Source organism: Amblyraja radiata, chromosome 12 (assembly GCF_010909765.2).
Source record: "Amblyraja radiata isolate CabotCenter1 chromosome 12, sAmbRad1.1.pri, whole genome shotgun sequence".
NCBI classification, from domain to species: domain Eukaryota; kingdom Metazoa; phylum Chordata; class Chondrichthyes; order Rajiformes; family Rajidae; genus Amblyraja; species Amblyraja radiata.
Genome location: NC_045967.1, coordinates 10,812,293 through 10,839,359, shown reverse-complemented (window position 1 = coordinate 10,839,359; position 27,067 = coordinate 10,812,293). Strand labels below are relative to the sequence as shown.

At 41.5% G+C, this 27,067-nt stretch overlaps 2 protein-coding genes across 2 annotated transcripts; one reads left to right on the top strand and one right to left on the bottom strand.

The window, feature by feature from the left end:
- Window positions 1-1,163: 1,163 nt before the first annotated feature.
- Window positions 1,164-22,005, bottom strand: upf3b (UPF3B regulator of nonsense mediated mRNA decay). Its single transcript, XM_033030225.1, has 10 exons — window positions 21,601-22,005; window positions 18,743-18,849; window positions 16,408-16,514; window positions 15,655-15,780; window positions 13,406-13,519; window positions 11,989-12,032; window positions 11,702-11,896; window positions 11,465-11,619; window positions 5,636-5,939; window positions 1,164-2,892 (listed from the first exon to the last, which is right to left on the bottom strand). The coding sequence occupies exons 1-10, from the start codon at window positions 21,709-21,711 to the stop codon at window positions 2,728-2,730; spliced, it is 1,428 nt and encodes a 475-aa protein (XP_032886116.1). The 5' UTR covers window positions 21,712-22,005; the 3' UTR covers window positions 1,164-2,727.
- A 149-nt stretch (window positions 22,006-22,154) lies between these two features.
- ndufa1 (NADH:ubiquinone oxidoreductase subunit A1) lies at window positions 22,155-26,742 on the top strand. The gene is made up of 3 exons (XM_033030224.1): window positions 22,155-22,364; window positions 25,876-25,965; window positions 26,150-26,742. Exons 1-3 carry the CDS (start codon window positions 22,263-22,265, stop codon window positions 26,168-26,170), a joined length of 213 nt encoding a protein of 70 aa, XP_032886115.1. The 5' UTR covers window positions 22,155-22,262; the 3' UTR covers window positions 26,171-26,742.
- The last annotated feature ends 325 nt before the right edge of the window (window positions 26,743-27,067 follow it).

The following is a 27,067-nucleotide window of genomic DNA, read 5'->3' as shown; positions in this document are numbered from 1 at the left end:
ATTGTCTGAAGAAGGGTCTCGACCCGAAACGTCACCCATTGCTTCTCTCCAGAGTCGCTGCCTGTCCCCGCTGTTACTCCAGCTTTGTGTTTATCTTCAATTTCAGAGTTAAATAAAAAACACAGAGTGCTGGAGGAACTCAGCGGGCTAGGCAGCAGCTGTGGAGGGAATTAGGAGTTGTTTCGGGCCAGGGTTCTTCTTCAGTAGGAAGGAACTGCAGATGCAGTTGTCTTTGCAAAACGCCAAATGATTCCGGAAATGCCGGGGGGAGAGGGAGAGGGGGTGATACAGGGTGAGAAAGTGAGGGAGGGAGAGAGAGAGGGGACAGAGAGAGAGCGAGCGAGAAAGATTCCAGCCTATTAACCCCAAGCACCGCGGTAGATCAACGCTTACAAAAATAATCCAGATCTTGAAATTTAAAATACTAATAGTTTTAATCTGCTATAATTTTTAGAGGTACAGTATGACTTTTTATATCCTTGTATTTTTTAAACAGCAAGATCAAGTCATTTTCACCAGGTTATTACTTTTCCATTGGCGAGTGGAATATTAATGAAACAGGAAGTCGGGCTGATCTCAGTTGTTCCCACCCGCTCGCAGCACCTCGGCCGGTACAGCGGTGACTCGTTGTACGATTATCTATGGTAATTTGTTTTTTTAAATCCGCATTTAACAATGCAAAATCGTATATCAGTATTCTTATCGCATTTCCGTACGAGATACGGAAAATCCGTACTACTTGGCAGCTCTGGTGATGGCTTGGCAACACATTTGGCTTCTATGGGTTTTGAGAAAGCAAGTGTGGAGGAACTATTTCTGCTGGCAAATAGCTGGGAACCAAGAGATGACAGATTTTAAAATAAATGTATTTGCATAGTGGAACTTTACACTAGTTCTGTGTGTGCATGTAGAAAATGTATCTGCATGTAGGACTAAACCACAGTAGAAACAGACTCCCTAGTCAGTTTAAGGAGGCATGCAATGGGATGAGGACTAATTTAAAAGGCTATACGTATAAAGATGGTACATGAAGAGGGCTTTCAAAGACCTGCTACAGGAATAAAAGTTCAAATGCTGTGTTCTTTGCTGCAAGATTGTATAATTATTACACCAGTTTAAAAAAACATTAAACTGGTGACCTTTGGTTAAATTAAGACTGTACACACCTTGTCATGAGTATTTATTGATCGCAAGTGTTCAACACCATTGAAAAATACAAACATTGCACAAGAAACAAAAAGGAAATAATACATTGCCTTGAGAATTAACAAAGTAAAAGTTTCAACTTTCTCTTGGGGTTCTTACAACTGCTCTGATCCTGGAATGTACAAACAGCTTTGCAACATTTGATCTGAAGAAAAGCAAACCAAAAATGTATGTTGATGCAGATTTAGCATTGGTTTTAGTTTTCACCAATTCCGCCGATCCTGAAGATGAGAACATCGACAAGATGTTAAACTTGGAATGACGGAACTGGCAATATTACAAATCAAGGATCAAGAACAGGCTCCATATTTTCTTGCTTATTTTACCACACATGATCCAAAACTATGTGCACTCTTAGTAAATGACCAACATGCTCACGAGATTAGTCACTGTACAGGTTTCTATTTCCGTTTTCTGTAAGGCATTCTGCTCCCCAAGAAAACAACTCAGCATCAACTGTTCTTCCATCGTATGGATCAGATTGCCATTCAACTGTTTAAAAAGCATGCGCACTCACACACCAACAAGTTTCTTCATACAAAACAGACTCCTGGCTACCAAGTAACTGGCGCCCTCTATTGGCTAAACAGGGAGCAATGTTATAGGGACTTCAAGGCACAAGGAAGGGAGGGGGGGGGGGGGAATTGAGCTAAGAGCAGACATATCACTTCATACTCGTTCCTTAATGAATCACATTTCCAACTAGCGTCAGATATGATCTTCATGTTATATGATCTTGTGTTCTTCATGAAGTAAAACTCGAGTCAAATGCACTGGTGCAGCATAGCAATAGGAAAGAACAATTAGATTTTAAGCAAAAAACAAATCACTAGAAACAGTATTAGATCGAGAACTGAAGCAATACATCAGTCAGTTCAATGCAAACTGCAACTGATATGTTTTCCTGTTCTAGGCTTAGACACATTTAATGCTAAAAATGCAGCACCTATGACAAGTATGAAAGAACAATTATTTGTTTTTACTCACTTGGGCCTTTTTATTGATCTTTCTACCACGGAATGCAAGACCACTAAGAATTTGGTCTCTCATGCTCTAACCTGCAATGCCGAACTAAATTTATATTAACATAGCCCAGGTAAGTTATTTGCATCTTCCAGTATAATTCTGCTATAGCTAACAGAACACACCCTTTTGACTTGCCTCTTGCCTACCCTGAAGTAAATAATGGGTTATCATTGGTATCATTAGCTTGTGTCAAAGCTGTTGGCTAGTACATTTTCAGAGCTACTAGCATCTGTCTAGTAAGCACAACATTTAATTTACATCCCAGTTAATCTCCAACAGTTACAATCTTGCACGTCGATGCTCTGCCACAACTGCGATGATAAAATAAACCTTCATTCTTAACATTGGGAATTGACCGGCTTCAAACATTTTATCTGACAAGCAAACTGCACCATTCTCATTCTCCAAGCTCATCACCAATAAGGACACTTTTGGACTTCCCCCACACGCTTGTCATACTGCGATTGCGCGATCACTGAACGAACAGCAGGCTTTTCATTCCTCGCTCTCCTTTTCGGCAATGTTTCCAGAAGCCTCGGATTCCTTCTTCTCCTCGCTGTCCTCGCCTGATTTCACGCTGCTCTCGCTAGACTTTGGGAACGCCACCAGCCGGCTGCGGCTCCGTGCGCCCGGTTGGTACAGCTGCATCGTGGGCCTGTCCTGCAGACAACATGAAAACACATTGACCACTTCCTTTTTTACAGCTGCTGTCTGACTTGAATGTTTTCACCATTATCCCCGATATGCACTAGGGATGTGGCCTGGACAAGTGGGCTGGCTAGGCTGGGACACGAGGCTGGATAGGGTGGGACTACTTTCCCTGGAGTGAAAGAGGACAGGGGGTGTCCATAGAGATGTGTAAATCAAAAGAGGGAAAAGATAAAGGCGAATGGTCAGTCTTTACCCCCAGGTAAGTCTAAAACCAGAGGTACACAGAGTTCTGGAGTAACACCGCAAGTCACAGAACAAGGATCAGTGATGTTTAGGGTCAGGCCTTTCTTCAGGTCTAAACCAAAGAGTATAGATTTGGAGCAAGGGGAAAAACGATTTAAAGGGTATCCGATGGTGATGGACATATAGACCAAGCTGCCAGAGAAAGTTTTAGAGAGAGGTACAATTACAATGTTTAAATGACATTTGGACAGGTGGGCATGGAAGGAATGGTTTTGAGGGATGTGGGACAAAAATAGTCATAGGGCCAAGCTCAACAGAAAACTTAATCAGTATGGACAAGTAGAGCCAAAGGGCTTGTATCCACACGTTATAACAGCATTGTAGATTTTTCTAAGAATTACTTGCAGTTAGTTTATAAATTGTTCACTATGTACATAACTTTGCAAAACAATAAACAATGTATTTTTCTTTAACATGGCTCAAAGTTATTTAAATTAATTTCCTCCAAAAATGCTGGTAGTGTATTAATAATTGGGAACAGCAACAGGACCCTCTGGGCCCAGACTAAATTTAAATGCATTACAGGGCAGCGGGAAGCTGGTTTGCCGAGTTAGTTAAATAGCAGCAATTTAATAATAACTGGATGGCTCAAGGTTAAAACCACACAATAATCCATTAAAAAATGCCATTAAATACATTAGAAAACAATCCATGTATTCAATGTAAGTAGATTGTTAGCTATGATAGTTTTATATAACGTTTTTTTTTTAAATTGTGTTTATTGATGGTTTAGTGCATTTAGAGATACAGCATGGAAACATGCAAAATCAATGAAATCTCAGAAGTTGAGAAATAAATGAAGAACAAGAGGTTAATAAAATATAACCTAATAAGAACAAAGGAAAAGTTTAAATATGAGAATGTGATTAAATAGGAGGCAAGAAAAATGTTTACTTTCTTTAAAAGTGGAAAAACTACCAGGACCAGATAAAATGCATCCCTGGCTGTCAGATCTTTCCACCATTTCCCAGCTACAGTTATGATGCCAAAGGATGGTGTGGTAACTAAATTAAAAATGGGGTTAGGGTTGGAGAGTGGGATTGATCAAACTATTGGAGGCAAGGAATCAAACTATTGCGGTAAAATTATAAAATGACATTTTGAAGGACAGTTCAAATAATTATTCAGAAAGACAGATCAACGGGTATCAATGTAGATTTGTCAAAGGATCGTCACAATTGACTAAATTGATGTAACAAGGCTGACTTGAAGATTACACATTTAATCTTGTTTAATTAGATTTTGGCAAAGTACTTGTCCAAGTGTCACATTGCAAGCAGATCAGAAACGTAAAATTCATGGGATCCAAGTAAAAAGAACAGCAAGTTAAATCCAAAACTATCTCAGAGGTATAAAGCAGAGTTGAATTAGTTGATGGTGTTTTAGTGAAAACAAAACTATTTGCAGTGGCATTCTACAAGGTGCCAGGAATTCAGTCCGGTGAAGTGCTAATGAATAGATTTGGTAGAGCAATCAAGACAAGGTAGGATACCAAGAAACAGAAGGACCCAGGGGTGCAAAGCACGTGGATGAGGTGGCATATGGGATACTTTCCTTTATTTGTTTATATATGGAATATAACAGCAGGAAGGTCTTTCTGGGACTGTATGAAAAGTTAGTTGGCTGTAGCGAGAGTAATACAAACAAGTACTGCCAGAAGGATGCTACATCAGCAGATGAGGCCGAGGATATTTATAAAGATGTTACAAGGGATGTTGAAGTTCAGCTTTGCCTATGCTACAGTTGATTTCTTTAGAATAAAAACCCCAATGAGATATAGTTGAAAAGTACAAAACTATGAAACTTACATAGGATGTGTCAAGAACCCATTTCCCTTGGTAGGGAAGTCTATAACTTGGAGTACAGTTCTAAAGTAATCAGGAACAGGGTTGGAGGAAATAAAATTCAGAGTGATTGGGGTTGGAAGGCTGGCACAGTGGTGCAACGGTAGAGTTACTGCCTTATAACGCCAGAGACCCGGCTTCCATCCTGACTACGGGTTCTGTCTGTAGTTTGTATGTTCTCCCAGTGGCAACGCAAGTTTTCTCCAGATGCTGCGGTTTCCTCCTACACTCCAAAGACATACACGCTTGTAGTTTAATTGGCCTCGGTAAATTGTAAATTGTCCCTAGTGTGTAGGGTAATGCTAGTGCAAGGGGTGATCGCTGGTCGGCACAGACTCAGTGGGCCGAGGGGCCTGTTTCCACATTATATCTCTAAAGTCTAAAGGAAGGTGCTCCCTGACAAGGTGATAAGCGCCTGGATGATCATTGGGGTCTCATAACCAAAAGACAAGCGGGATTAATCAACCGCCCTTTGTCAGGCAGCATGGACGTAGGGCAACAGCTTCCTTTTATGCCAGCAATTCACTTGTTCATAAATTTGCAATCTTTGTTTACAGTACAAGTAGTGTCTCTTTTGACTGTTTATAAGTGAAGCAATCGTGTACCTTATTTCTAATTCGTTCTTTTTTTAATGCACTTTCATCCTTCTTATCTTCTCTTCCCCTTTCCAATTTGTCGTAACTAGGTGCAATCTCCAAGCTTTCCTTTCTACGAGTTTTTTCATTTGATTGATCTTTTTCCTTCTTAATCTCTTCATCTTTTTTTCTGAAAGGCCTGTCAACCTCACACCGCTCCCTCGGCTTCCGTCGCTCTTCCTCTTGCCGTTTCTGCCGCTCTTTCTCCTTCAGCCTTCTTTCGCGCTCCCTTTCCTCTTTCTCCCGGTAATCTCTTCCACCATCGTCTTCAAATCTGTTAGGTCCACACAAAGTTAAACTCATTTAAGGCTCCAGAACAGAAACGCCTAATTAGGAGGACATTTAGTTTGCTTCAAAAAGGCAGCCAGCAAAGACCAACAAAACTCTGGCCACACTCTCATTTCACCCATGCCATTGGAAAGGTTTAGGAAACCATGACCGCCAGGTTCAAGAAAAGCCTCTTCCCAACTCTAAAAAGCACTACCTAAACTACAGTGTCTTCCATGATGTTTGGGACAAAGACCCACGATTTATTTTTTTGCCTCTGTACTCCACATTTGTAATAGAAAAAAAATCACATGTTGTTAGATTTTATTAAAGGCCATTTTTATACATTTTGGTTTCACCATGTAGAAATTACAGCTGTGTTGGTACATAATCCCTCTATTTCAGGGCACCATAATGTTTGGGCTTCACAGGAGTTTGTAATTGCTCCAGTGTTTAATAGCCTTATTGAAGGTATAAGAGAGCTCTCAGGACCTAGTCTTTCCATCAGCGTTGGAAACTTTTATTGCTGTTTATCAACATGAGGACCAAAGTTGTGCCAATGAAGCCATTATGAGACTGAGAATTAAAAAAACTGTTAGAGACATCGGCCAAACCTTAGGCCTACCAAAATCAACTGCTTGGAACATAATTATGAAGAAAGAGAGCACTGGTGAGCTTACTGTTTAAGAAAGAACTGCAGATGCTGGAAAATTCAACGGTAGGCAAAAATGCTGGAGAAACTCAGCGGGTGAGGTAGCATCTATGGAGCGAAGGTATAGGTGACGTTTCGGATCGAGACCCTTCTTCAGACTAATGTTGGGGAGGGGGGGGGGACGCCGGAAAAAATAAAGGAAGTAGGCTGTGGGAGAGCTGGGAAGGGGAGGAGAAAGCAAGGACTACCTGAAATTGGAGAAGTCAATGTTCATACCGCTGGGGTGTAAACTGCCCAAGCGAAATATGATGTGTTGCTCCTCCAATTCGCAGTGGGCCTCACTCTGGCCATGGAGGAGGCCCAGTACTGAAAGATCGGATTTGGAATGTGAGGGGGAGTTGAAGTGCTGAGCCACTGGGAGATCAGGTTGGTTAGTGCAAATTGAGCAGAGGTGTTGGGCGATGCGATCCCCAAACCTACGTTTGGTATCACCGATGTAGAGCAGCTGACACCTAGAACAGCACCTCATATTTCGCTTGGGCAGTTTACACCCCAGCAGTATGAACATTGACTTCTCCAATTCCAGGTAGTCCTTGCTTTTTCCCTCCCCTTCCCAGCTCTACTGTCACTGCCTCTTCCTTCCTTCCTTCCTTCTTCCCCCCCCCCCCCAACCTCCACATCAGCCTGGAGGGTCTCGACCCGAAACATCACCTATTCCTTCTCTCCACAGATGCTGCCTCACCCGCTGAGTTTCTCCAGCATTTTTGTCTACCTGGTGAGCTTACTAATTGCAAAGGGACTGGCAGGCCAAGGAAGACATCCACAGCTGATGACAGAATTCTCTCTATAATAAAGAAAAATCCCCAACCCCCTGTCCAACTGATCAGAAACACTATTCAGGAATCAGGCGTGGATTTGTCAATGACCACTGTCCGGAGAGGACTTCATGATTATAAATACCGAGGCTACACTGCAAGATGCAAACCACCGCAAAAATAGGATGGCCAGGTTACAGTTTGCCAGTTAGAGCAACCACAGTTCTGGAAAAAGATGGACAGATGAGACGAAGATTAACTTATATTAGAGTGAAGGCAATAGCAAAGTATGGAGGAGAGAAGGAACTGCCCAAGATCCAAAGCATAGCACCTCATCTGTGAAACAAGGTGGTGGGGGTGTTATGGCCTGGGCATGTATGGCCGCTGAAGGTACTGGCTCACTTATCTTCATTGATGATACATCTGCTGATGGTAATAGCATTATGAATTCTGAAGTGTATAGACACATCCAATCTGCTCAAGTTCAAACAAATGCCTCAAAACTCATTGGCTGGCAGTTCATTGACAATGATCCCAAACATACTGCTAAAGCAACAAATGAGTTTTTCAAAGCTAAAAAATAGTAAATTCTCGAGTGGCCAAGTCAATCACCCGATCTGAACCCAATTGAGCATGCCTTTTATATGCTGAAGAGAAAACTGAAGAGGATTAGCCCCCAAAACAAACATAAGCTAAAGTTGGCTGCAATACAGGCCTGGCAGAGCATCATCAGAGAAGTTCAAGCAGTCATTGCATGCAAAGGATATGCAACAAAATACTAAACATAACTACTTTCATTTATGACATTGCTGTGCCCCAAACATTATGGTGCCCTGAAATGGGGGACGGGGACGGGGGGGGGGGGGGGGGGGGGGGGGGGACGGACACACTATGTATAAACACAGCAGTAATTTCTTCATGGTGCAAATGTAAACCAAATGGCCTTTATTAAAATCTGACAATATGCATTTTAACCACATATATTTTGTCCTATTACAAATCTCAAATTGTGGAGTACAGAGGCAAATAAATAAATCATGGGTCTGTCCCAAACATTATGGAGGGCACTGTATCTTCTTCTTCTTGCGTATGGCGTGCACAGCCTAAAGTTGTCGGACAACTTGTTCTATTTGATCTTATTTGATTGTGCACGCCGGGTTGATTGCATTTGTCGAAATAGCGCGGATCACGTGAAGGTTGCAATCTCCCACCCCGAGGGCACTGTATGAACTATGGAAAGTCTATGGTTGCACTCAGGACTTCAGGCTTGTTTGTATTAGTATTAGGGTTATTAATTTATTGAATTTGTTTATTAGGTTATGTATGAGTATTGTGTTTACAGGACTGTTATGATGCTGCAAGTAAGGATTTTGTTGTTCCAATTTCAGGACAATTAAACACTCTTGATTCTTGTCTCGACTCGTGATGCAAAGTGGAGGTGGCCGATAAAGGTGTACATTGTTATCAGTTTTCTGTTGCCCTGCAAGGATGGTATACAGCCTCAGCAAAGATTTTAACAACAGAGTTCCATGCCAGAAAATCAGTGCATCTGAAAGGCTACCAATCATTGTACATGTCTAAACAATCTAGAACCAGGGGACTGAGTCAACTGCAATACTATCGGCTAGAGACAAAGGCCAGATCAGGTAGAAACAAATTACCTTTTAGCAAATGATAGTAACGAACCAGATGGGTTTTGACAAATAGGGTAACTTGGTTAGAGACCCCAGTTTTGTATTGGAATTTTGGAATTCTGATTAAACCACATGTAAATTCTGCCAGATTTCTTGGTTGCTAATTATTTTACCTGCCCGTCCCATACTGATCTTCGTCTTTAGCCGCCTCCATTACCAGAATGAAGTCACCCACAAGCTGGAGGGACAGCACCTCATATTCCGCTTGGGAAGCTTACAACCCAATGGTATGAACACAGCATTCTTTAACCATGTAATAAACACCCCTCTTTCTTTCCCATGCCCGCCACTTCTCTCCCATCTCCCCTCGTCATCCCACCTCCTTCCCTTCCTTCATACACTCCCCTCCCCAAGTCCCACAACCAATCCCATTCCACCCACATCCCTCCCTTGGCTTTACATGCCACTCTTCTTATCTGGCACCCTTTTGCCTTCTTTTCAGCTCCAGCCTTTGTCACTTACGCCACCCGTTTCACTAAACCCCTTCATCTGTATCCTCCTATCACTTGCTGGGTTTTGTCCTGCCTCCAGCTCTCTTTTTCCAGCTCCCCCCCCCCCCCCCCCCCCCCCCCATCCATCTCCAATCAGTCTGAAGAAAGGTCCCAATATGACTCATTGCCTATCCATTCTCTGGCCGGGTGCTGCTTGACCCACCAAATTACTCCAGCAATGTGTTTTGCCAGATTAACAGATTCTCAAAGTGCACAGGAAAGTTCCCTCCAGCTCTTTCAAAGCATTTATTTGGGCTACTGTGAATCCAAATGTAGGCGTATCCTTTGTTTTGATTTCTCTGTGGTCTAATGGTGTTACTCTCACCCGATCCGGAAACCATGGGTTAAAGGCGCACTGAAGATTTTTTTTTTCCCATTAAAAGCCGAAGTACTGCTGCATCATTTATATGCGTCGGTAAACGCAAACAATTAAGTGACACTATTTTGATCATTTATTCACTGGGGTAAAGGTGAGAGCAATTTCTAAATATCTGGCCCCTTTTCCCTGCCCTACTGTAGCGATCCCACCATGGACAGTTCCATCAATAGTCACGTTAAATATGTACATACATTACTCCACCATGCAGTCTGTTACATCTTCAGAGAAGCGAGATACAAAACTTTGTCCCAATATTTCAGTAAACAAATACAGACCCATCATTGATTTTCCAAGGTCTTGATGGATTACCCGTTTAGCCGGACCAACAGAAGACACGGTCGTGGCTCACATGTGCCGTCTATGGGAACAGTCCTGCCGGCTCCAACTAGAGCCCTGGTCGTAGGATGCAAATTCAACCCGCCGATCAGTGCGGAAGTCCCGATGAGATAGAGATCGGCCGCCTCATTTACAGCGGAGCAACAGTTGCTGGAAAATTGGTGGTGGACCTGCACTTTCAAAGCAGGGATAGAAGTCCTTCTTCTCAAGCAATTCCTAATAAAGCTGGTTTGGGCTGCTAGTTACTATAGGTCAGATCATGCAACCCAAAGCAAATAGCTCTCTTTGGTCCCATTGGTGACTCAATGGCCTCAATTACAACTGAGCTAGAAGGCTGTGAAGTAATGTTACACTCAAAATAAGGCCGCTTTTCATTTGTCTCATCAGCCAGGAACTAATGATGAACACATTTATATATCAAGGTTTCATCTTCAAAAAAGGTCTAGGGAATGTCATAGGTTAGACTGAATGAAAGACTAAATGATATTCGTTGAAGGTTGACACAGAACAGCAATCAAACTTTTACAGAAAAGCTCATAGTACATAGTTCAAGGTAGCACAAACTCAGAAAGTACATAGAGACCAAAGACTGCAGATGCTGGAATCTTGAGCAAAATACAAAGTGCTAGAAGAAAGCAGGCTACGTTTAGTTTAGAGATACAGTGTGGCAACAGGCTCTTCGGCCCACCAAGTCTGCACTGACCAGAGATCCCCGTACTCTCGCACTATCCTATATAGTAGGGACACTTTAAAAAAAAATTCTGAAGTCAATTACCCAACAAACCAGCATAGTTAGAGTTTGGGAGGAAACCCGAGCACCAAGAAAAAAAAAAACATGTGTCGCAGGGAGAACGTACAAATTCCGTGCAGACAGCAACCATAGTCAGGATTGAACCAGGGTCTCTGGTGCTGTAAGCCGACAACTCTACCGCTGCAGCACCATGGAGGGAATGGAGGCAACATTTTGGGTAGGGACTCCAATGCTGCCCAACCCACCAAGTTCCTCCAGCACTTTGTGTCATGCTCAGAAAATAGTTCAGATTTGTTCCTCCATGTTTGCCCACTATCTGTAAACTACTCAGCACTAATTTATAATCACAGGCAAAAGATTGCACATGTTTAACATGACAACAGGATTCAATTAATTTGCTTTATTCCCACATACTTCTTTCCTTTATCTTCCTTGATTGAACTCTCCAGGCGTTTTCCTTGGCCAGTGAAAGGCCTGTCCTCTTTAACCCTCTCTCTTTCCAGTTTCTTTATTTTGTCCTTCGTTTTTTCCATGCCAGCATCATCTCCTTTTTCTGGCTTCTTCAGGAGCTACAAATCCATTGAGATATATTCCTGTTAGATATTTTGAAATTAATATTACACTTGTAGGAATTATGATGGTATTCTGTACCTTAATCTTTGGTTCATCCTTTGATCGATCCTTATCTTTATCAAATCCTTTCTCTACCATCATCTTCTTTTGCTTCTCTGCTTCTCTTCTTTTTCGCCTCTCATCCTCCCTCCATTTTCTTCTTTCTTCTTCTCGGAGCCTCCTCTTTTCCAGCTCTCGTCTCCTCCTTTCTTCTCTTTTTTCCTCTCTTATTCTCTGGTAAGGGATAAGAGCAGCAAATTAAGAACATATTTAGAAAAAACACAAAACAGATTTTTCAAAAATTAAAGAAAGGTGCAAGTCTTTACCTGCTTAGTTTTTACATAGTCCAGAAGAGGAGTTGTTTTCTTAGCTGTTAATTAAGGAAAGGTATCCATTTACATTAGTACAAAAACATCTGATTTCTATAAAATTGCAATGTAAAACCTGTACATTGACACGACATTGGGGCCAAATTACTGCTAAGATCACAACTGCAACTGGTCACGAGTCGAGAGCATCATTGTAAATACTCCAAGATGCACAAAAAGCTGCCATCTCCACTGCTGTTCATGAGTGTTATGTCTAGTTCAATGAAACATTGAGGAAACAGGCCCTTTGGGCCACAAAGTCCACATTGACCTAGTCACCCATACATTAGTTCTATGTTATCTTAGTTTTGCATCCCACACACTAGAGGGAATTTACAGAAGACAATTAACCTACAAACCTGCACGTCTTTGGAATGTGGGAGGAAACCAGAACATCGGGAGTAAACCCATGCGGGTCACAGGGAGAACGTGCAAACTCTGTACAGACAGCACCCATAGTCAGGATCGAACCTGGATCTCTGACCCTGTAAGGCAGCAACTCTTTGCCACAGTGCCAGCGTATATTTCTTAAGCACAATGAGGACGAGCTTAGAGAGGGTTGGGTGCTGATGATAGACTGCGGCATGTAATCCTTTTACAATCATTCATTGCATTTAGGAAGAGCATATGTGTTTGATGTGCGCTTCTCCAAAAATGATAACATTTAAACCCTTACATCCCTGCGGAGTGGGACTACTGTGGAATAAATAAGTTTATTACCACAATACATCTATCATATGTAATACATCTGGGTGTGGTGGTGGCAGAGTGTTTAAATTACTTGGATTAGAAAACCAGAGGCTCGCACCAACCACCATATGTGTAGTTTCAAATCCTGCTATGGCAGCTATTATTTAAATTTGGATAATAATCTGGATACTAAAGATACTAAAAGCATCCCAAATTTTTTGAACATTACAGTACGGGAAAAGCCCCTTGTGCCCACAATGTCCGTGTCAAACATGTTGGGAAATTAAACACTGCCTGCACCTGGTCCATATTCCCTGCAAATCCGCATGCCTATCTAAAAGCTCCTTAAATGCCACTATTCAAAAGTTATAGGGGCAGCATTAGGCAATTCGGCCCTAAGCCACTGTTGCACCTTCCTCCACCACCATCCCTTGCAACAGGCTCCCGGAACACACCACTCTAACTAAAAAAAATCTGCTCACTCATCTCCTTCAAATTTTGCTCTTATTCCTTAAACCCTGGCATTTTACATTTCAACTCTTGTAAATTTATACGCTTCTATCAGCACTCCCCTCCGCCTCCAACAATTTGCAATAATTCACAGAAGTAACATTTCTGCAACTCTTTTTTAGTATATGACCAAGAAAACATAATTTGGAAACATTTTTGAAACAGTCTCATTTACCTGCCAGCTCTTTTGTTTTAGCTTCAATTTCCTCTAGAAGCGTTTCAGGATTGTTGGAATTTTTCTCATCATCCGTGTTATTATAACTCTCCAAAAACTTTTTATATTCGGGATCTAGGAAATGGATACACGTAAATGCGTAAACTTTAATAAATTCCAAAACCTACTCAACCAAGAATCAATACGGAAAGACATTCAATTAACTTCTTCCCTTTCAAATAAAATTATCTGCCCAATCTCCCTTATCAAAAACAACAGAAACTTTTATTTAGGTCATAAGCTTCAGCTGTTTGGACAATAGGATCATTCAAAACAGTCTGGGAATCATACGCTGAATTTAAATCCCTGAAGCCATAGGTGGTCTCAGTTCTTATCCAAATCCCCACCTGAAACCAAATTTATTGCAAATCAGTTACAAAAAGTAGCCAGATGAGTGTTTAGACAATATGCCCTCCTTCACCTAACGGCAGTACTACGGGATCAACCACAGAATGTTGCCCGTTCTACCCTAATCTCTAAAGCATGGTGCTAAAATACATAATTGAAGTTGCCTGGCTGAAAGAAAACAGAAATAAACTAATTAATAACTGCATGGTAAAATGTCACTAAGTTCCAGGGTTAGAACCAGAAAACCGCACTTGCCACCTAGATAGTTTGCTTCAAAGGTAGATTAAAGAGCAACAAATACATAATTTGCCAAATTGAAAGAACACAAAGATTACCCAAATTAAAATTGCAGATGGTGGAAATCTGAAGTAAAAGGTTGGAATAATTAAAGGGCCAAGTTACATCTCTGGAGAAAGACAGAATTAACATGTCTATGCTTCTTAATCTGTTGAAAATATGTCATGGTTTCATCAGAAATAAACAGCATAGATCTGGAACATTTCTTATCTCTTCCCCCCCCCCCCCTTCTCCTTCATACTTCCCCCGACTTCACAGCTTCCATCTATATCTCACACCACGTGTCTTTTCATCTTTGGTCTTTGCCCAATCATCTGTTAAGAATACCGCCCCCCCCCCCCCTTCCCCAAACCTGTGTCCATCACTTGCCAGGCTTGGTCCTTCTCCCCCTCCCCCCCCCCCCCCCTTGCGATGGATTGAAAGCACAAGCATTATTTGCAATTTTTCTTTAAACCACAAACCGCTTGATAAAACACCTTCCCACTCAGAACCCCCAAAGCCCATCTTCTAGCTGGCAAGGAAACACATGCATTTCTACAGAGCCTTTTAGAATTACTTTCAGCACTCTGGAAACAGTTACATTTTTGACATGTATTCACTTCTATAATGCAATAAATGGAGTAGCTTCATCCACACATCACTATTAAACTGCTGTTTTTGCTCAGATAATCAGTTTTAGACTATATTTGGTGTAATCTGGGTAGTTTAGTTTTAGCTTAATTTGGAAATGCAGCACGTAAATAGGCCCTTCAGCGCACTCCAACCATTGATTACCCATTCACACTAGCTATATGTACTTCCACGTTCTCATTCACTCCCTACATACTAGGGAGAATTCTGAATCAGCAATTGTAGTCACAAAATATTTGATTGGGTTAAAACCAGATGGGTTTAGCATTAATGTCCTCACTTGTCATGGGCTGCTTTAAATTTCAGACCTACACATGGGTGGTCGACTCTTAATTGCTGTCATTATAAAGGGCAACAAGGATGGTCAATAAATGTTGGTCTAGCTAGCAAAGCCCACAGTTTGCAAATTATTGTATCGTTTGGCAATGTGAAGAAATATCAGCTAAGACAGTAGCGGCTGTTCACATTGGCTCCAAGTAACACCTTGAGACTGCCAGCGACAGCAGACGAGTCTATTCTAAAGATTTTACTTCAGTACTGCAATGGAGCTTCATGTAGTATATCAACTTATAACTGGAGTGGGTACAACAGGAATAACCAAGGCTGATTTACACTCAACCACAGCGCTGCAGTAACTCAGTGGATTAGGCAGCACCTCTGGACATGGATAGGCAACTTCAGATAAGAATTCTTCATAGTCTGAAGAAGGACCCCACTCCAAAGCATCGCCAATCCAAGTCCTCCAGAGATGCTGCCTGACCCGCTGAGTTACTGCAGCAGAGTTCTGTGCAAGATTACAGCATATACAGTTCTTGTATCTCTACAATTTACACCTTATACATCTACCAGAAAGCTGTAAATGCCCAAACAAAACAGAAGACGACAAAATTTGTTTATAATATTGACACTATAGAAATAAAGCAGGTGTTCCATACCATCACTAAAGTGCAAACTGTCTGTATTTTCTTCAATAGTTCCTGCTTTTGCATCTTTTTTCTTGCTTTTCTTTTTTGGAATTTTCTGAAATGGAGCAAATTCTACAATAGCAGGGTATTCCTGACCTATTGGCAGGAAAAAGAAAACACATGTAAGATAACTGTAAAAGGTTCAACTATTAAGATATTCAATTTAATATTACATTTTCAGCAAATAATAAATTGAATATGGGTGAAGCATAACAATTAGGATGGAACTGGAACAACTTGTTCAGAAATCAATTTTTGATTTAGATCAAACAAACATTCTTGACAACTAAAATATAAGCATAGCTTAATTTGGAATATTTTGAATTGTTCCCTATTCAAAGCCAGGAAGTATATCAAAAGATTATTATATTTAAAATTTCCCCATGTTTATTTCCAAAAGACCAATTATTTCAATGAAATACAACTTTTCTTAAGGGAGTCTTACAAAGAGAAGCTTTCCAAAGTGAAATAATTATTTCAAAAGCACATTATTATATGATTACACCTAAGAAGGGAGAGGTAAAAATGATATTTACCATATTAATATTGAAAGAGAAATAACCATTCAATAATTTTGAGAATGCACAATGGCAAATGATTTAATGGGTGCTTTCCACAAAAGCTTTTCACTGTGACAATACATGACAATAAACTAAACTGAAACTGGATGCAAATTGCAGAAAACAAATGAGGCGTTTTCAAGAATAGTTAAAAGAACTGTACCTTTGCTATCAATGAAAACATAGCCATCAAATTGATCCCTGAAGAGAACAATATCTTCTTGGTTTTTGAAATTGATGTATGCTCTAGAAAATATGTGAGGAAACAAACTGTAGAGGGAAAAGAGACAAATTTAATGCAAGAAATAATTTGAAACGGTGAATTAGTTCCGAATTGTTTTTGCAGCTTTAACAGTTAATATCTTAATCTGAGTGAGTTCGATTTTTACTCATCCAAAATTGCTAATAATACAAAGCCAAAGAACAGTGTGGGTTTGCGAGGAAGGGACACAGAGGCATCATGAGGTTATAGATAAATTAAGTGAACTAAGTGGGATATATGGTGGGGAGGAAGTAAATCATGCATTTCTTCAAAAAGGCTGGAGTATTATTTTAAATTACAAGTGAATGAAAAGTGCTGATGTTTAGAGGGCTCTGGGCATTCTTGTACACAAATCACAGAAAGCAAGCAATTATGACGACAACTGATACGTTGGCCTTTATTGCAAGAGGATGTGTGTGCAAGTGTAGTGATTCCCTGCTCCAATTATATAGGGCCTGATAGGAACACATCTGCAGTGTTGTGCATTCGTCACCCTACCCAAATATATACCTACAATAGAGGAACAGCAGCACAGCGGCTTCCTCATGGCGCCAGAGACCCGGGTTCGATCTTGACTATGTGTGTTGCCAGTGTGGAGTTTGTACATTCTCCTTGAGATATCATGGGTTTTCTCCGGGTGCTCCGGTTTCCTCCCACATTCCAAAGACATGCATGCTTGCAGATTATTTGGCCTCTGTAAATTACCCCTAGTGCGTAGGATGCAAAAGGGGGAGAACATGGAACTAGTGTGCGGGTGATCAATGGTCGCATGGACTTGGTGGACCAAGGGCCTGCTTCCACACTATCTCTAAACTAGACTAAAAGTACAGTAAAGGTTCATGAGTGATTTCTGGAGGGGGGCTGTAAATTTGAAGTATGGCGAGATATGAAGCAGATTCGGCCTGTAGAGTTGGGAAGAATGCGAGATGATCTCAGTGAAATATATAAAATTTTAATTAGGCTCGACATGGTAGCCGATGTTTTCCCATGTCTAGAACCAGATGTCAGTGTCTCGAAACAAGGTATTGGCCAATCAGAACAGGCAAGATATTTCTTCACTCACAATGCAGTGAATCTGTGAAAATCCATACCAAGGCTGTGGAGACTCAGTCACCAAGTATATCCACAGCAAATCAATTGAATTTTAGATATTAAGATGATCAAAGGTTATGGGAATTAGTGCAGGAAAGTGGTGCATGAATTTATTGATTGATACAGAAGACATTGGGCCAATCAGCCTACTCTTACTTCTTTCATCTTATGTTACAAAGTCATTCATCAACATTTACGACTTCAACAATCTGTACGGCAGAAACATCTCTCTCCTTGTAGCCAGTCTAATTTTAATTTTCATAATTCAGAAATACGTCGTCAGGCTTATTGTCATATGTACAAGCACAATTCAGCTCTGACTCAAGCAGAAATAAGCATTTCAAGATTAAACATAAAAGGCAGTGTTATTCAGATTGCTACTTTGCCATCTAAAAAAAATAGCTGGAATTTCCAAAAAGGGCCAGTCAAATGATTCATATTACACTCCATCGAATAAGTATTTGCATTAACCCCAATCATGGAGACAATCAAAAAGACAACCCTGTAATGGATATTCATAAACCAAGTTGATTATTGTCAAAGTTCTGTATTTCTGTTCAAAGCACTATCCTAATTTAGAAATGCGTGTGCTGTCCACTGAAAGCATAGAAAATAGCGATCACTATTGGTCGGTACGTGATTCAATTATCAGCATGTTTTACTTTCAGATATATTTACATATGATTGCAGTTGGGATCAGTCTGAGATGGATACAGGAATCTGAAATATTTCATTCTAGTTAAATGCAGATTGAACATCAAACTCAGGGTTCGATGACCCCTAAGCTGCTCTGCAGTCCGCCAGGCTTACAATTAATGCAAATTTTAACTGTTCCGTTGCATAGTTAAATTCTCAATGTCTCAAGATTTTACCACAGGTCGTCAGGAAGGAAAAAAAAACTGCAGGTGCTAAAAGTCTAAAATAAGAAAAGGAAATATGGAAGATGCTCAGTAGGTCAGGATAGATGTATGGAAATTGAGAGAGAGTTAGTTGAATGAAAGGCGAGCATTTCTAGTTCTTATCACTCTAGCTGATGAAGCCTGTCAACATATAATATTTTAATGAAAAATAAAGAGCAATGCCAGTGCTAAGGCAGTCTATTTTTTGTAAAGTTTGATACAATTCTGCTATACCAAATACTCACCTTGAATTAGTAGAAAAAAACTCAAAGTAATCATGCTCAGGTAATGGGGAAAGTTGTTCCTCCAATTGGTCTTTCGTCAAACTAGGAGGTAGACGGCGGATCACCACCTAAATAAAGTAAAGAATTAAAATCAGTTATTAACTCACATTAATGTTTGTTAGAACAATTTATAATAGGTTTAAATTGTGGAATAGGCCACAAATCAGATATCCATTGTGCCGATCAATTTTTAAGCAACGGTATCTGTCGATCACAAAACCAAGCATTCCAACTGCGGATTTTACAACGGATGATCTGAAGGCCTTGCTTCAATAGGGGATAGTCAGTGGATCACTCAAATACAATTCTTTGGTGACAGAAAAGTTATTCAGAGTTACCAGTTAAAAATGTAACAACTCCCTTAAAAATTATGTTTTTAGTTTAAACATCAAATACTAACAATATTGTGAGATTACTATAGGTCAGATCTAAAGCAGGTAGATTTCATGATGACAACAAGTAAAGATTAATTCAATTTTAGGAGGCTCTTGTTGACATACAAAATATGTTTCACGTATTAATGAGTTAAAATGAATCCAGGCTTCCTGAAATCAGAGTGTAGAAACAAGGAACTGCAGATAATGGTTAATACACAGAAGGACACAATGTGCTGGAGTAACTCAGCAGGTCAGGTTTAGGCAGCATCTCTGGAGAATGTGGATCTGGAGAACACATATCAGTGTTCAGCATATCATATCACATATCAGCAGCATAACTTCAGTGTTGATAATAGTTTTAATTAACAAAGCTCAATGTGCAATTAATGAATAGTGGGACACAGTGCCACAAAATAAGACACTTACATTTTACTGCATGGGATAAATTCCCAGCCATATAATTATACAATTCAGTGTAACCATGGCTAACAGATGGCTACAAGAGCATAGGGAGCAGTGCAGGTCCCCAGCTGTTCACAAGATATGTCAATGACATATTTAAATTTGCAGATGGCACAAAGCTGGGGTGTTTGGGGAAGGGATAAATGAGTTGAGTGGAGGATGCAAAGAGATTCCAAACTGATTTAGCCAAGTTGGGCAGGTGGACAAATGCATGGCAGGTACAGGTACAGTATAACAGAGGACATCCAGTTTTGTTCAAGAAACAGAAAGACAATTTTTCTGATAAGTGATGTTGGGAAAATGGAAGATTTCATGAGAACAGGATGTCCTCATATACCAGTCGCTAAGAACAAGTATAGTGATAGACACAAAAAGCTGGAGTAATTCAGCGGGACAAACAGCATCTCTGGAGAAAAGGAATGGGTGACGTTTCAGGTCGAGATGCGGTGAACAGTTAGGGTGGCAAATAGGGAGCTAAATTTCATTGTAAGAGGATTGAGTAGAAGAGGAAGAATGTTTTGCTGCATCTGTACAAGAATTGGTGAGACTTAATCTGCAGATGTACATGCATTTTAGGTCGTCTCATCTGGGGGAGCAACAAATCTTTATATGACTGATTTCTCAGATGGCGGTGCTTAACTGGGTAAGTTAGATGTATATTCACTGGAGTGGAGAATAAAAGATAGAGGTTCTCACAGACCTAAAATTTCCAATAGACACGATAGGGAGAACAAGGGGACACAACCTCAGGATAGAGGGTATGCCAAAAGAATCAAGATTAGGAGAATTGTTTTCACTCAAAGATGTGAATCAGTGGAATTCTGCATCCAGGAGTGAAAATCAAGTTATTAAATACAAACTTGATGGAGATAAATATATTTCTTAACACAAAGAGATCAAGAGATATGGTAAGAAAGCAGAATACTGAAGTGGAAGTTTAGTCTTGATCATGTTGAATGGCAGAGCAGCATAAAGTGCTGAAAGGCCTCATCCTGCCCCAGTTATTTACAATATATATTAACGATTTAGATGAGGGAATTAAATGTGACATCTCCATGTTTGCAGATGACAAAGCTGGGTGGCAGTGTGAGCTGCAATGAAGATGCTTTGAGGCTGCAGGGTGACTTGGATAGGTTGGGCGAGTGGGCAGATGCAGTATAATGATGCTGTCAGATTAGGAAAAAGGGAGGTGCAACGAGACCTCGGTGTGCTTATACATCAGTTACTTAAAGTTAGCATGCAGGTACAGCAGGCACTGAAGAAAGCCATTGGCCTTCATTGTTGAGGATTTGAGTTCAGGGGCAAAAGCTCCTACTGCAGTTGTACAGGGCCTTGGTGAAATCACACCTGGAGTACTGTGTGCAATTTTAGTCTTCTAATTTGCAGAAGGACATTCTTGCTATTGAGGGAGTGCAGCATAGGTTCATCAGGTTAATTCCCAGGATGGTGGGACTGGCATATGTTGAAAGAATGGATCAACTGGGCTGGCATTCACTGGAATTTGGAAGGATGAGATGGGATCTTATAGAAACATAAAATTCTTAAAGGACTGAAGAGGTTAGATGCAGTAAAAATGTTTTCAATGCTGGGGGAGACCAGAACCAGGGGGTCACAGTTTAAGAATAAGGGGTAGGCCATTTAGGACTGAGATGAGGAAAAACGTCTTCACCCACAGAGTTGTGAATCGGTGGAATTATCTGCCACAGAAGGCAGTGGAGGGCAATTTAGCTCTTTGATCAGCCATGACTGTCTAAAATCAGACCCCTCCCCACCCTGTCCAGTCTGAAGAAGGGTTTCGGCCCGAAACGTTACCTATCTCCTTCGCTCCATAGCTGCTGCTGCACCCGCTGAGTTTCTCCAGCATTTTTGTGTACCTATGCGTGTGTGGGTGGAGGGTGCCCGTGAAAGTACCCCTCGGCAGTTGAATGTACTTTGCAACCTGAACCCGTCTGTTGCACCGAGGCCTGTTGCTTCACAAACCTTGGTCAAAGCCTCTCTCTTTTCCTTCTTCTCGGTTCTCTCTGCCCGCTCCTCGTACTTGACCTCGGCTTTCTTCTCCCTAGGTTTGGTGTTCTCCTTATCCTCCTTCATGTTGAGTGGCGGCGACGCTACCTGCCGCAGGCCTCTGCCCGACTCTGAGCCCGCGGGGCTGGGCCTCCCGCACGTCGCTCAGCGCTGCCCGCTGCTCTGACGGTGGGCCCGGGGGCGGGACACGGACCACCTGGACAAAGGGCCGTGAGGTTACACCTGGAGCTCCGAGACAACGTTGAGGAAGGAAACCCGCGGTGAGATGATGGCGCTCGCACCAAGGAGCAACTTTCTGTCCGCTTCTAGCAGCTCTGTCGCTTCTATCACTGCGCATGGGCAGCGGGCCGTCTCTGGGAGGCTCCCTACTGCGCATGCTCCGAATGGGCGGCCGTTGGGTGCGCTCGCGCGACCACTACACCGAGCCTGCGCATGCTCAGTGTAGTGGGACCGTGACTGCTGGTGGCGTCCGCGCATGCTCAGAGTAGGGACGGCCGCGGGCCAGGGCGCCCGCGCATGCTCAGTGTGTGGAGGGCGAGTGGGACGAGGGCAGGTCGCGGCGCCGGCGCATGCTCAGTGTGTAGGTGAGCTGGTCCGGCCGCGGAGCTCGAGCAGCGATGTGGTACGAGATCCTCCCCGGCCTCAGCCTCATGGCCGTGTGCCTGACCATCCCCGGCTTTGCCACCCTCTACATCCATAGGTGGACGAACGGCGGCAAGGTGAGTGTGGTCGTGGCAGTGTGTGGGCTCACTGACCCCGCTGCAATAGTGTTGTGCCTCTGGCCCTTTATTCAACACCTGTCGTCTGCCTCTGATGATCCACCTTGGAGGCGATGGCGGGCCGCTGCAACTCTGTGTGGTGAGGTGGTCCCCAACAGTCTCGGAATATGGGCAGTTTAACTATGATAGACCGAGGTTAAGTTTCCAATAGAGATATTGTGCGACTGGGAGTGGAGGCTGCACATTTTCCCACGTAACTGCTGCCCTTGCCTTTCATGGATGGAGAGGTCAAGGATGGAGCTTGGTGAATAACTGCAAATAAGGGTGCAGAAGAGTTTTACTACAATGCTGCCTGGATTAGAGGGTATTAGCTACAGGAAGAGATCAATTTACCACACTGTCCGGTGGATGCAAGTGTACCTTTACTGGAAGGGGCAGCTGGTTCTGAGGCAGAAGGTCAGTGCTGCAAAAAAGGAGATACCGCGCTTTACCATTTATATCTAGCGCTCCCGGTTCGTGGATCAAATTTAACTTTATATAAATACACTTTTAAGTTATTGGCTGCAATCTTTCTTTGCCGAAGCTATTATAATGTATGGCAGATGCAGTATAATGTGGATAAATGTAACGTTATCCGCTTTGGTGGCAAGAGCAGGAAGACAGATTATCATCTGAATGGTGTCAAGTTGGGAAAAGGGGAAGTACAACGAGACCTGGGTGAGCTTGTACATCAGTCACTGAAAGTAAGCATGCAGGTTCAACAGGCAGTGAAGAAAGCTAATGGCATGTTGGCCTTCATAACGAGTGGAGTTGAGTATAGGAGCAAATAGGTCTTTCTGCAGTTGTACAGGGCCCTGGTGAGACCACACCTGGAGTATTGTGTGCATTTTTGGTGTCCTAATTTGAGGAAGGACATTCTTGCTATTGAGGGAGTGCAGTGTAGGTTCATGAGGTTAATTCCCAGGATAGCAGGACTGTCATAATATGAAAGAATGGAGTGACTGGGCTTGGAATTTAGAAGGATGAGAGGGAATCTTATAGAAACATATAATATTATTGTACACACTAGATGCAGGAGACATGTTCCCGATGTTGGGGGAGTCCAGAAGCAGGGGGCACAGTTTAAGAATAAGGGGTAGACCATTTAGAACTGAGGTGAGGAAAAACGTTTTCACTCAGAGAGTTGTGAATTTGTGGAATTCTCTGCCTCAGAAGGCAGTGGTGGCCGATTCACTGGATGCATTTAAAAGAGAGTTAGATATAACTCTTAGGGTTAGCGGAATCAAGGGATATGGGGAGAAGGCAGGAACGGGGAACTGATTGTCAATGATCAGCCATGATCACATTGAATGGCTGGCTCGAAGGACAGAATGGCCTACTCCTGCACCTATTGTCTGTGTATCTATGTGTGTATCAATGCAAAGCAAAAGGCAGTCAAGGAGAAAATATCAAGATGACATTGATTTCTTAAGAAGGTATCATTACTAACGATGTAAAAAGGTTGTCAAATAATACAACATTATGCCGTCAAAGCAAAGAGATAACACAAACTCAAGGAGAATGAATAAAATAGATTAGATATATGTATCTTGCATGAATAAAGCAATAAAGACTTGAATTGTTATGGACTAGGTTTTCTTCAGGCTGTGTGCATTCATGTGTTGAGTTAAGAGGATGACTACGATAAAACAAACTGTTAAATGAGTGAGTAAGGAAATAATTAGGAGGACTGAATATTGATGGGTGAACTGGATGTATTTTCTCTGGCCAATCCATCTTTCTTGCATCAGCTTCTGAAGAGCAATCCATCTGGGCTCAGCTCTTGCCTAGAAGTTAGTTGGTTTTCCTTCTTGAAAGCTATTTATCGATAGCTTTCAAGAAGTCCACCACCACCCCCCCCTCCCCCGCACCCTCCTCTATCTTTCAGTCCGAAGAAGGGTTCTGACTCAAAATGTCACATTCCTTTTCTCCAGAGATACTGCCTGACCCGCTGAGTTACTCCAGCATTTTGTGTCTGTCTTCAGTGTACGCTTTGGTATTTCCTTCCTACTACATAAAATGAAGCTTGGTTAACATTAGTTTTCATGAATAACACATTGCTACTCCCTTTCTCTCTGTGGTAAAACATTAGCACAATATCTTTCCATGAGTAAACTGGGATTGGGAATGTCACACTTGGTTAGTCTTGAATTAAATCCTTAGAATGAGTGCTATATGAAGTGCAACTTTTATTTTATTTTTTAAATCATAAGAAATAGGATTTAATGCACATGATTCCCTGAGCAAGTTTCATCATTCAGAAGTACCATGGTTTATTTTCCTACCTGACCCCCCAATTCCTTTCCAAAAAATAGTAGTTGTCCATTTTGTATATACTAATGACTGGATGTCCACAGCCCTCTGGGTTAGAGTAATTTTTCCTCAATTGCATGCTGATTGGCTGGTCTCTTATTGGGTCATTTTTGACCCCCCAAATATAAAACTACTGGTTACTATTATTTGAGAAATAAAAGCCTTTTAAATCAGGGAAAGACAATATGCTGGAGTAACTCAGCAGGTCAAGCAACATCGCTGGAGAACATGGATATGTGATGTTTCAGCAAGGAATCATTCTTCAGACTTTAATAAATTTGATAAATTTGTATTGTGATTGCCGGAGAGTGGGAAAGAAAGATGGTTAAGAGAGGCAAAGTGGTCGCTGAGTCTATGCGATGTAACACCATTTCCCTTTACCTTCTCCATCCAGGAACCCCAGCCAGTCCTTCCAGGTGAAACAGAGCTTCACATGTACCTCCTCTAGCCTCATCTACTACATCTGGTGTTCTCCTACATAAGCGCAACCAAACGTAGACTCGGCGACTGCTTTGCCGAACACTTACACTCAGTCTGCTAAAGCATACTGGATCTCCTGGTTGCTAATCCCATTTCCATACTGACCTTCCTGTCCCGTGCCTCTTCTATTGTCAGTCTGTAGGAACAGCACCTCATATTTCGCATGGGTAGCTTACAACCCAATTATATGAATATTTAATTCTCCAATTATAGATAATGACCCCACGGACAGCCCCCTTCCCCTCCCCTTTTCCCCCACAAGAACCCTCTCCCTTTCTTCCCCCCCACTCTCCTCCCTTGAACTCTGGCTGAACTTGAACTGGTTTCTCCCCCTCCCCCCCCCCACCACATCAAATTTGCAACTTTTCTATCCCCGACTTTAAAACCTTGCCTATGTTCATCTATGACTGGCCATACCTTGTCCTGCCCCCCTCTTTTCCAGCTCCCCCCCTCCTTCTTTTCCCCCATCCCCATGCCATTGGGCTGAAGAAGGGTCCTAACCTGTTGAGTTCCTCCAGCACTTTGTGTCTTTCTTTGATATAAACCAGCATCTGCAGTTCCTTGTGAACGCCTTTTAAATCAGATTTACCAAAGCATAAATGTATACCATGAAAACTAAACGTTGCTTTTTAAGAAAACCAGATGCTGTTAATAGATTTCAATGATTGTTCATACTCAGGAAAAACGGACTGCACGTTTACCTTATCACTGGAGTCTGTTGGAAAGAGACAGGAGAGTGTCTGACTGCAAAACCTACTTCAAATCAAAGGTAAATTCTTAAAGTGAATACTGAAATATTTTATTTTGATCTCTGGTTGGGTCCACTTAACGTTAATCTTGCAATGCAATTAAAAAGTAAAGAGCAGCAAGTTAATATAGATGTAAGATTTCAATTTAAATTTATTTATTGTGATTATGTAAAGTGAATATCCTGTTTTCTTTCATTTTAACAGGGATTAGAAAACATCGACTGATGGGCTTTTCTTCTTGAACATCCAGTTTGTGACCATAAAGGAGAAGCATTACTAAAACATGAAATGTAATCCATGTTTCATAATGTAAATTACATAGTTTAACATAAAATGGAAGATACAATTTCCTTGTATGTAGCTTGTGTTGTCTATTACAGATAAATTTGGGAAGGCAATAGAAAGTAGGGAGAAATAAATTAGTGAGTTTGAAGCCAGGAAATGCTGATTCTGGGCTATCAATATAGTCATTGAAAAGGTTTCTGTGTTGTATCTCTCTCGTACCTATCTTGTCCTTTTTAATTATTTTGGAGCTTGTAAATTCTATTGGCACATAGCCAAATAAAATTAAACAGCACAATAAGAGTAAGCACAGGGTAGTGAACCCCTGTATGGAGAAATTTCAGCAATAAATTTCAAACCATGTAATGATATCAACAATTCCATTATGCAATGACTGTAATCCTCATTTGTATGATCATGGTTTAGTAAACCAATGAAACTAGTTTGTCCTCTTGCTGGTATCTATATTGATGTCTTCAGAAGTTGTTAAATATGTTGAAGAGTTTTGAGAGAAAGTTCTGCTTGGATGCTAGTTTTTGAACTGGGTAAAGTAGTAAGATGTTGAAATGAAAGAAGGCATCCTGGCCATTGTTTTGATCAGGTATTCTGCAGGTGTAAATAGGGAAGTAAACAAGCCTCTGGAAAGGAGTAGAGAGAGATGCTTCATATGGACTGTGACTATTGTTGTGTTCCAGTACAGTATTCAAGTATAAATACGGCACTTACACTCTACAAGCACTGCTTGTTAGTCGGTCTTAAATGGAATGCTGGACGCTTCTCTTCAAAGCAGATGCAAGACTTTTCCAGTATTCTATTTATACAGTAGTTGCAGATATCCTT

Coding starts and splice junctions, on each gene's coding strand:
- upf3b (XM_033030225.1), bottom strand. CDS start 21,711: ATGAAGGAGGATAAGGAGAACACCAAACCTAGGGAGAAGAAAGCCGAG. Junction 13,520..15,654: donor CAGTTTGCACTTTAGTGATG/GTATGGAACACC, acceptor TCCATTTCCTAG/ATCCCGAATATAAAAAGTTT. Junction 11,897..11,988: donor ACTATGTAAAAACTAAGCAG/GTAAAGACTTGC, acceptor ATCCCTTACCAG/AGAATAAGAGAGGAAAAAAG.
- ndufa1 (XM_033030224.1), top strand. CDS start 22,263: ATGTGGTACGAGATCCTCCCCGGCCTCAGCCTCATGGCCGTGTGCCTG. Junction 22,365..25,875: donor GGTGGACGAACGGCGGCAAG/GTGAGTGTGGTC, acceptor GTTCATACTCAG/GAAAAACGGACTGCACGTTT. Junction 25,966..26,149: donor AAACCTACTTCAAATCAAAG/GTAAATTCTTAA, acceptor TCATTTTAACAG/GGATTAGAAAACATCGACTG.